General features: G+C 37.1%; 1 protein-coding gene across 1 annotated transcript in view; it reads left to right on the forward strand.

Annotated features, from left to right (window-relative positions):
• The first annotated feature begins 3,645 nt into the window (after positions 1-3,645).
• Positions 3,646-11,388, forward strand: part of LOC125869933 (uncharacterized) — a 25,836-nt gene continuing 18,093 nt past the window's right edge. Inside the window, exon 1 of the mRNA XM_049550327.1 lies at positions 3,646-3,870. Within this exon, the coding sequence (XP_049406284.1) occupies positions 3,646-3,870 (225 nt within the window). The remainder of the gene's footprint in view (positions 3,871-11,388) is intronic.

Raw genomic sequence — 11,388 nt, forward strand, 5'->3', positions numbered from 1 at the left:
TGAGACTATCGAAGATAGATTGAGAACCGGGAAGATTGTCCGTGCTGCTGCCTCCCCTGGATCCTCGGGTTTGTTGAAGAAGAAAAGAGAAGATGTGTCTTCTATCTGTTATGAGGGGAAGAAGACCCCAAGGAAATCCTCATCATACCAAGGTCGTTCTCGACCTTCACAGAGTTCGTACCCGGCTCGTTATGCACCGAATGATTACCAAAATACCCATCCCCCCAGTTATCAAAATACCCCTCCCCCCAGTTATGAAAATACTCCCACTCTTAGCTACCAAACTCCCCACCAAATTCCCCCTCCAGTTTACCAAACTCTGNCCCCCCCCCCCCCCCCCCCCCGAACTACCAAGCTCCACATCCAAATTACCAAACCAATCCATACCCAAGATATCAAACCCTCCATCCAAACGCTCCAAATTATCATCAAATGCCTTCTCCTCCACAAGGCACTTACGATCCCCCCCCGTCCTAGATTTAAGAAGAAGCCCACTGGAATTTTCACTCTGCTCATTGAAAGTCAAATAAAGATGTTCAAGCGAATAACTGTGGCAGGATATATTCATCCAGTGGGGCCTAAGCTGGTTGACACTAGCTCAAAGTTTTACAGACCTGATCAGAGATGCGCATATCACTCCAACGGTGTTGGACATGATACGGAGGACTGTATCAACCTAAAGCATAAGATCCAAGATCTGAAGTATTAGCCAGGCCAATTCCTCATCTATACCAATCATTCCCGATGCGAGAATATGTCGACAATGGTGGTCTCGAGAAAGGAATCTGGGGCCTATTTGAGGAGATTGATGCGGTCATCGAGGAAGAGGCTGGGATGTCGGGCATCCGTGATGCCGAACCTGAGGATCAATTGCAAAATTGGACCTCCACACCGCTCCTGATTTCCCGTGCAGCTTGGTAGAAAAGACATGTGCTTATGTTTGTTTTTAAATTCGGTGGTAGTCCGGTAGAGGCCTGAGACCCACCCTTTATGCAGGTTTTTATTTGTTTGAAATTTTTAAATTCCCTTGTGATGTTTAGAAAGGTAAAATGTCTCTTGGCCGTGGCCAAAGTTTGTTCTTGTTTTTCAATTTAACTGAAAGCCTCTTTTATCAAAATTTGTTTACTTATCTATTTATATTTTATTTTCCTAACTTTGTTTGTTTATAATTTTAGTAATATTAATTTAAAACCTGCCAATGTCATGTCATGTCATGAACTGAGTGAACAAAATGAGGCAGGTGGTGATGAGTGCGAGGAATATGAAGAAGAAAATGAGGTACCCGAACATGTTGCCGAAGAGTTTCGACAATTTGAGAATCAACACAAGCCGAATTTGAAAGAAACTGAGACTGTGAATCTCGGAGATGAGGAGTGTGTCAAAGAAGTAAGAATTAGTGTCCATCTGACTGAAGCTCAAAGAAGGGACCTGGTTCGCTTGCTCAGATAATACATCGATGTATTTTCCTGGTCTTACAGAGATATGTCGGGGCTATTTACAAATATGGTGTCTCATAAATTGCCTATTAATCCAGAATTCCAGTAAAATAAAAGACTCGGATGTTTAAGCCTGAGTTGAGTTTGAAGATCAAAGAGGAGATTACCAAACAAATCGAGTCTCAAGTAGTGGAAGTGATGCAATATCTGACCTGGTTAGCCAACATTGTTCGGATTGCCAAGAAGGATGGAAAAATTAGAATTATTGTTGACTACACAGATCTCAACAAAGCTAGCCCGAAAGATAATTTTCCATTGCTAAACATTTACATTCTAATTGATAACTGCGCCAAGGATAAAATACAGTCATTTGTGGATTGTTATGCGGATTATCATCAGATCTTAATGGACGAAGAGGATGCAAAAAAGACAGCCTTTATCACGCCCTTGGGTGTATATCATTATCGAGTGATGCCTTTTGGTCTCAAAAATATCGGCGCTACTTACATGAGGGCTATGACGACCATCTTTCATGATATGATTCACAAGGAGATCGAGGTGTATGTAGATGATGTCATAATCAAGTCCTGCGAGAGTTCGGATCACTTGACTCACTTGAGGAAATTATTTGATCGTCTACGCTGATACAATTTGAAGTTAAATCCCGCCAAATGTGCTTTTGGAGTGCCAGCCGGCAAGTTGTTGGATTTATAGTCAGCAGGAGGGGCATTGAGCTTTACCCTTCAAAGATCAAGGCGATTCAAGAATTACCTCCTCCGAAGACCAAGAAAGAGGTGGTGAGTTTTCTGGAAAGGTTGAACTACATTAGCCGGTTCATAGCTCAATCCACCGTGGTGTGTGATCCCATCTTCAAGTTGTTGAAAAAAGATGTCTTGACCAAGTAGACCGGAGAATGTCAAACCATTTTTTATGTCATCAAGAATTATTTATCCAATCCGTCGGTGTTGGTTCCTCCACAAGAAGAAAGTTCGTTGTTGCTATATTTATCGGTCTCGAATAACGTATTTGGATGCGTGCTTGGTCAACATGATGAGACTTGGAAGAAAGAGCGAGCCATTTATTACTTGAGCAAGAAATTCACTCAATATGAGGCTCGTTACACTCTTTTGAAGAGGACATATTGTGCTTTGACTTGGATTGCTCAGAAGTTGAGACATTATTTGTCTTCTTATACCACATACCTTATTTCCAGAATGGACCCGTTGAAGTATATTTTCTAAAAAGCAATGCCGACCGAAAAGTTAGTTAAATGGCAAATGCTTTTGAGCTAGTTTGATATTGTGTATGTGACTTAGAAGGTGATAAAAGCACAAGCCTTGGCTGATCATTTCGCGAAGAATCCAGTTGATGAAGAGTATGAACTGCTCAAGACTTATTTTCCCGATAAAGAAGTTACATTTGTGGGTGAAGATATTTCTTAAGCATACCATGGTTAAAGAGTATTCTTTGATGGAGCGGAGAATCACCAAGGAAGAGGTATCGGAGCGGTCTTAGTATCAGAATCTGGTCATCACTATCCTATGACAGCTAACCTCCGATTTTATTGTACGAACAACATGGCAGAATACGAAGCTTGTATCCTCGGTTTGAAGATGGCCATTGACATGAATGTTCATAAGTTGTTGGTCACTGGAGATTCAGATTTGCTAATTCACCAGGTCCAAAGAGAATATGCAGTGAAGAACCCAAAGATCACACCGTACGTGCAGTATATACAGAAGTTGTGCAAAAGGTTTCGCAAGATTGAGTTCATACACACTCCCAGGACATAAAATGAGTTGGCCGATGCTTTCGCCACCATTGCCTCGATGATTAAACATCCAGTTACAAGTTATATTGATCATTTGGATATATAGGTAAAAGAGCAGTCTGTCCATTGTTCACATGTTGAAGCAGAACCAGATGGTTTACCTTGGTATTTTGACATCAAGAAGTATTTGGAGACTGGACTTATCCTGAGAATGCAACGTTCAACCAGAAGAAGTCGATGTGTCGTATAGCCCTCAATTTCTTTGCAAGTGGGGAAATCCTTTATAGGAGGACTCCAGATTTAGGTTTTCTCAGATGCGTTGATGCTAGTGAAGCCACAAAGCTTCTAGAACAAATACATGTCGGAGTCTGTGGTACTCACATGAATGGACTCACTTTGGCGAGGAAGATCCTCCGGACCGGTTATTTCTAGATGACAATGGAGCAAGATTGTTGCAAGTTTGTGCAGAAATGTCAAGTGCATGATGATTTGATTCAAGTCCCGCCTCACAAACTCAATGCTATGAGTTCGCCATGGCTGTTTGTAGCTTGGGACATGGATGTCATTGGTCCAATAGAGTCAGATGCCTCCAACGGACACAGATTTATTTTGGTTGCCATTGACTACTTCACCAAGTGGGTGGAAGAAACTTCGTATAAGTCGGTAACTAAGAAAGTTGTACTTGATTTTTTTCGCAACAATTTGATATGTAGGTTTGGGGTACCAGAATTCATCATTACTGATAATGGAGCGAATCTCAACAGTCATCTGATGAGAGAGATATGTGAACAATTCAAGATTACTCACTGGAACTCAACCGCCTATCGTCCCCAAATGAATGGAGTTGTAGAAGCCACCAATAAGAACATCAAGAAGATTTTGAGGAAAATGATTGATAATTATCGAGATTTGCATGAGATGTTGCCATATGCTTTGTTGGGTTACCGAACGACTGTCAGAACATCAGTTGGATCTACTCTATATTTGTTAGTATATGAAACAGAAGCAGTTATACCTGCAGAAGTTGAAATACCTTTATTGAGAATCATCCAAGAAGCTAAATTGAATGATGTTGAATGGGTTCGCAAACGGATTGATCAATTAACATTGATTGATGAGAAGAGAATGATTGATGTTTGTCATGGACAACTGTATCGACAAAGAATGATTCGTGTTTTCCACAATAAACTAAGAGCCAGGATATTTGAAATCGGCCAGTTGGTTTTCACACGTATTTTCCCTCATCGGCATGAGTACAAAGGGAAATTCGCACCAAATTGGCAAGGACCCTACATGGTTCGCAAAGTGTTATCTAGAGGTGCCTTGGTCCTGTCGAAGATGGATGACACCGGATGGTCGAAACCGATCAACTCAGATGTTGTCAAGAGATATTATCTGTGAAGTTTCAGTTTGTATTTCTGTCGTTCCCTTGTAATCATTTATTTGCTTGTGATTGCTTTGTTTAGAATTTAATCTCTCTTGTAATAAACTATGTCTGACCTGAATTCTCAAGAATGGGATACGTAGGCGGCCTATGTCGACCTCGGTCGGTTTCTTTGTAAATTTCCTATTTTGTTAATCCTCAAGAGGGGAAACTACGTTTGACCTGATTGCTGCCTCAACGGGATACGTAGGCACCACAAGGGCTCGGTCATGTCTCCCGTAAGATTTCTACATTTCCTTATAATAGAAACTGGGACAGAATTTTGAGAGGGACTCAAAAATTCTCAAGAAGAAGATTTACTCCAACAAGTCAAGACTGAAGATACTTTGAAATTTGCGATTGGGACAGAATTTTTGAGAGGATATCAAAAATTTCGTGACTTGATCACCAACGGTTAAAGATAAGCCAAAACAGTTAACTGGGACAGAATTTTTTAGGATGACCTCAAAAATTTCAATAGGATTTATCGGCAGTTTAGAGCAACTTTGAATATTTCCCAACAAGTAATCAGTTAAACCTCGAGACATCAACTCTAAATGGCATTCATCAAGTTTGACGCGACATGACACTTGGCAATGACCTTTTCCAAACATTACTTTTGAAAATCTATTTTTCTTAAAAACTTTTCCCTCATGTTTCAATTATTTTTGCATAAAAATGTTTTGTCTTATCTATCAAGAAGCGGGGATCGAAGAAATCAACCGGAGATAACCAGATAAGGAGCAGATAACCCAAGGAATCGACACAGATCAGTTCACTTTAAACTAACAATTTTTCTGTGGATGCCAGAAAATTTTTGTGCTTCTTATACCAAAGAATTGAGAATATGAGTAGCATTATTTCATTCAAATTCTCAGCAAAGCGAGGATCATAATGAACATTGCAACTATGTTCAGAGATGGAACAAATGAAAATCGCGAAAAGAGCAATATTATTATTTTCCAACAACTAAAGATACATGAAAGACGTTTATCTACATTATATTATCAGATATGATAATATTCTTACCCGGAGAGTCATTTATATCGTATTGTCAAATGAGATAATACCACTATCCCGAGGGTCATTATTTATAATGTCGATTGAGACGATACCGTCATTCAAAAGATACCCGGGAGATCACCTATATTGCTCGGTGAAGCATTATCTTCGTTCGGTATCAGGGAGGCATCATCAAAGGAAATTATGCATAGCAAGAGAAAAAAGTCATGCATAGCAAGAGAAGGAAATCATGCATCGCGGGAAGAGATTCATGCGTCGTGGGGAAAAGATCATGCCTTGCAGGAAAGAGATTCATGCATTGCAAGAGAAAGAATTTATGCATTGCAGAATAGATTCATGCATTGCGGGAAAAAGATCATGCATCGCGGGAAAGAGATTTATGCATCACTAGAGAAAGAAGTCATGCATTGCAAGAGAAATAAATCATGCATTGCAAAAGAAAGAAGTCATGCACTACAAGAAGATAAATCATGCATCGCAAGAGAAAGAATGTCATGCATTGCAAGAGAAAAAAGTCATGTATTGCAAGAAGATAAATCATGCATCACAAGAGAAAGAATGTCATGCATTGCAAGAGAAAGAAGTCAAGCATTGCAAGAAGAAAGAAATCAGGCACCGCAAGAGAAAGAAGTCATGCATTGAAAGAGAAAGAGTCATGCATCGCAAGAGAAAGAGGTCATGCATCGCAAGAGAAAAGATTCACGCATCGCAAGGAAGGAAACCATGCATTGTGAGAAAATCAACATCGACTGCATCATTATATTTTGCAAGAATATTTTAAGAGAACCGTCAACAACAACGTCAAGAGAAACTATCAACATATTACATCAGCCTACTTTATTGCTTCGACGTCAAAAGAAGAGTGCCTTGAAGTTTATATTACAAATATAATGTACAAGCTTTATTTGCTCTACGTCAAATTCGATAAAGTTGACGTCAATGTTCAAAGAGAGAAATTAAGTGTCGACACGGTAAAAGACACTATATCTCCATTTGAATTGCATTTTTATGCTAATGAGTTTTATCTCAGTCTTTGTTAAGAGCATCCGAGTGGATGAATTCTCAAAACAAACCACAGGTGCGGACAACATCAAAAAGGATGCAGCACAACGTGGAACTTTTTCTTACCAGCGAACTGGGATATAGTTCAAAGAGGAGTGCCAAACTCTTAGAACATGAGCAGAGGATCGACTTCCACCAAAATCAAATAACACCCCTATCAGAAGGCATATGGGTTTATCTTTGGGTTTATCGGTTCCAGTTTCGCATTTGGAAATTTTTGGTCTCTACCGGAAGCAGCTTTCCGATCTGAGTGACAATGCACCAAGAGATTTGGAAATTATGTCCGTGTAAATTCTTAATTATGGGTGTGGAACGCGCCACATTCATGGTTAAGAGGTTGCAAGTCTCCTTTTCATACTCAATTTATTTCTGTTACTCTTCTCGAACCGAATGATATCTTAGCATAAGAGATTTCCTTTTCAACCGATTGAGTCGAACTACAAGCAGCTTGATTCCTTAAGTTAAGGGATATGTAGGCGGGATCAATGTTGAAACTCGGCTGTATTCCAACATTCGCTCTTAAATCTTATTACTGAGCATTCTGATGCCTTCATAATTCGGTATCATGATGGTGTTTGAATTCTTTCAAAATCGTGCGTAAAAATCAAGTGTATCGAACTACAAGTGGCCCAAATTCTCATATAGCCTGAGATATGTAGGAAATCCATTTTTTGGGATTCGGTCATAATTCTTAAAGTCCATACCAAATCCCTTTCCAAAGACGGAGATGTGGTCGATCAAAATTGGATCAGTCAATTTCATTTTTCTCAAATTTCTTGCATCAATCCAAGTAAAATGAGGGACAATTGTTGACACCCAATTTTGACTCTCCCCGATAATAATTAATTTTCGAGCTTCTTAATTTCTAAACATTTCAAGAATAATTAGCTTTATAAAATCCAAATAGTTTCAAGGTTAGTTTAAATAATTCCAGTCGATTTTTATAGTACTTTGAATAATAAATATATTTCATATAATTATATACGTAATGAGTATATTTTATAAGTGTTTGAAAATCATATCAAAGATTTTTGCTTTGCTAAAATAGATGTTTTATTAATTTAGTTTTAGTTTGAATTATGGTTTTTGATTTTTAATTAATTAGTTTATGTGAAAATCGATTAATTTATAATTAAGCTAATTATTCTATCTCGTTAAGATTAAAAAGCTCATAAGTTATAATTAAGCTAATTATTCTATACACGACGATACACGAAAAAGCGCTCAGAAGGCAGTACACTGCCTCTTATTGTCTTCTTCCTCCTATCCCTTTCAAAATCTCAATCGCAGCAGCAAAGGGGGAAGCGGAATCGTCCTTGTCAACTCGAGATGAGGCCACGTTAAAGCCCTAAGGACGATTGATCAATCCCAAGCGTTGATTCGCCGTTTCCTCTTTCGGAATGGGTTGAAATCGCAGGAAAGAGGTTGTCTTCCTTAAAGGGTGAAAGATTTTGAATTTTCAAATAAAAATGGGCTTCGTATCATCCGAATTTCCATTCCTTTCCCCCCATTTTCGAACCCTAGTTTCTCCCCCTATAAATATCTCGTCCTCTACACTGTGAAAGGGGCGGAAATTTTGAGTTAGAAAAAAGCTAGAAAGAAAAGTTGAGAAATAGAGTTTTGAGAGAGGTATACTAGGGTATAAAACAAATACAAAAAATTAGCCAACATTAAAAGGGGAGAAACATACTCAAACCATAGTTTTCGAAGGCACAAAGAGACGAGAAACCTCGATTTCACTCCGTCTTTGATACCATATGTTTTTGCATGTTCATCCAAGTTCTTGGAACCACATTTTGGTGGTGTCGGAAGAAGCTCGTTGTCTCTGCCCATTTGTCTTCAGTTCAGCTGCCTTGAGAAAGGTAATAGTTCCTCCTTCACCCATGTTTTATTTCGATTCTAATCGTTATGCAATGAGCCTATCTCTGTTGATTTGAATATGAATATTCGTTGTCTTTACTGTTAGAATCTCTGGCTGGCTTTCGTTATATTCATGCTTTGTCTCATCCCAAGTTCCAAATCGGGTCATCGTTTTCTTTTCTATCTAGAGTATTAACCTATATGTCATTTTGAACTATGTATTCACCCTGGTTCAACTCTTATGTCTCTTTGTTCTTAAACATCAGTGAGGTCTTCATGATAGCTTAGGTTGGTCTTTAGAGTCATAAATTTGATTTTATTTTTATTTATTTATTTTAGCAAGCTGAGCCTATCTTTGGTTTTGTTCGAGTAGTTTACTGCCTATCCGATTTTATTTTTGAATTCGACAGGCTGTCTTGAGGCTATTGTTGCAATGCATTATTTTACTAAAGTTCATCCTTTCTTTGTTTTAGTGGTAATCTTCTACCTCTGTCTGATCTGAAAGTATTAACATCTTGGGCATGACATTTTGTTTTAGCATAGTTTTGTTGTTACTGCTTAACAATACCCTCACCTAGTTATTTGAATATAACGACAATTTCTCCTAAAATGATTTGGCCTACTGCTATCTTTAAAATTTGTGACCTTCAAGCATGATAAGTTAGCCTCATTAGGCTGTATCGGCATATTTTTATTTTATTTTATTTTATTTTTATAGCATGAAGTGTGTAACTTGTTGATTATGGAATATGATTTTTCTATGGACATTTTGAATCATTGTTGATTATTGGCTAAGCATTAATTTGTTCTTGTTTTTCCCTTTTAGATTTTGTTGCTCATAAGCGTTTGCTCGTTACCATTACGTGTCCTAGTACTGTTTTGTCCATTTTGTCATCTGTTAGATTGATTTAGTTGTGTCTCTCTCAAAATCATCTGTTACTTTTGGGTCTAGTAGTTGAAATGGTAGTATTCTCAGTTTTGATTTTTCAAGTGGCTTTCATTTCAATCGAATTACGTCTTATTTAAGTTATACTTGTTTGTTTTACTATTTTGTATGCTAACTTCTTGCCATTCTATTGCATGTGAAATCTGTCTGAGTCCTCGCGGACTCTACCCTTGCATTTTTCTTTGGGCCATGGAGGCCCAATTCTATTTTCATCAAGTCGGCCAGCCTATTAAAATCGACGAACAGGTCCCGAAGACAAAAAATAAAATATTCAAGCAGATCGGAGAATTGAAAAGATTGGGCCAAAGGCCCATTCTTAATTACAAAATTGTATTTTGTTACTTTTGGGCCTAAGCCCACTTATCTAATGTCTTGCTAGAATTTAGGACAGGTGAAAAATTGGGCCTAAGGCCCAAATAATATTATATTTTATGTTAGACTAGGACAGGTGCAGGTGACTCAGATGGGCCAAGAGTCCAAAACGAAAATGGGCCCAAGTATTGGTCCAGGCGAACAGAAAAATCAAACTTGGGCCCAAGTCTCTTTCCCTCTTTATTTTATTGTGTTTGTGTGTTTGTTAATATTGCCGCTAATCTTAAGGTCAAAAAATTTAAATCCCCGAAAGACGTCCATTTTGATTTAACAATTTAACTAAATCAGTCATCGTTTAATAAGACTTAAAAAATAAATTTTGCAAATTATCCCACTTAGATAGTATTCCCGTATTTCCCCCTTTTTTTTCCCTTTTTAAAACGGTTCTAACTATAAAAATTGCTCGATTCAAATTAAGTTAATTTTTTTAACCAAATAATTAATTGCCGGATAACCACATTAGCGGGTGTTCTAGATGGTTTAAAACCCTTCCTAGAACACTAATAAGAACCCCGAACCCCTTTTAAGTTTTCATTAGATTTTTGTTTTAGTCTTTTGAAAACGATAGTTTTCTTAATTTTACTTTAAAATTAAGTGGCGAATCTAAAACCAGTCTAAGTATATTTCCTAAATAAACAATAAAGACTTTCATACGTATCACCATTCCATTATTTATGAGATTTGAGAAAAAAAAAAGTAATTAACTTCTAACGTTATAGAATATGTGCAAATAATATTCAACTTATTACAGTAGGTTGTCTTTTCAAAATATAATCTCTTATTTCAATTATTTCACCACATATACACCCTAAATGTTTTGTTTTACTATATACATATGAATAGTTTGTACTTAAAAAGATGAAAATAATTTTTATTTTTCATATTGAAAATAATTGGAAGAACATACCATGTCCCGGATGAAGAAAAAGATTTATACTGCCATCTCTGCCACTAACCTTAATATAAATATTACATATTACTTCATTAAAATAAGTAATATATATTACATATATATGAAGAATGAAAATATATAAAATTATTGATTTTGCGCAGATAATTTCATTGATATATATGCCTTACCCCAAGTGTGATATAGTTGTTCACAATGGACCATGGCCTTGTATTTTGATCCTCTCAATCATTAGCAAAATTTGTTAGAAACTCCAAAAAGTATGCATAAAAATCATCTTTGATAACAACCCTCAATTATGAGATACATATACGTGTGTCACAAAGTGCATTAGATTTCTTTGAATCATAATTTGGCATTTTTTACCTAACCATAAGTTTTATCTTTATTGTTAAGCCCATGTTCTTTTAATAATTGATTAGATTTGTTAGGAAATGTTGAAAGGGACTTAACTAAGATTTTGTTTAGGCTTTCTATGGTTATTTATAGATGATGAAAGACTAGACCTTTCTCGTTCACAACATGCATGTTAGATGAAATTTCAATTTTTTTGGGTCATGAATAGTTCTTTTTAATTTATAAGGT

The sequence above is a fragment of the Solanum stenotomum genome, chromosome 7 (assembly GCF_019186545.1).
Source record: "Solanum stenotomum isolate F172 chromosome 7, ASM1918654v1, whole genome shotgun sequence".
Lineage (NCBI taxonomy): Eukaryota > Viridiplantae > Streptophyta > Magnoliopsida > Solanales > Solanaceae > Solanum > Solanum stenotomum.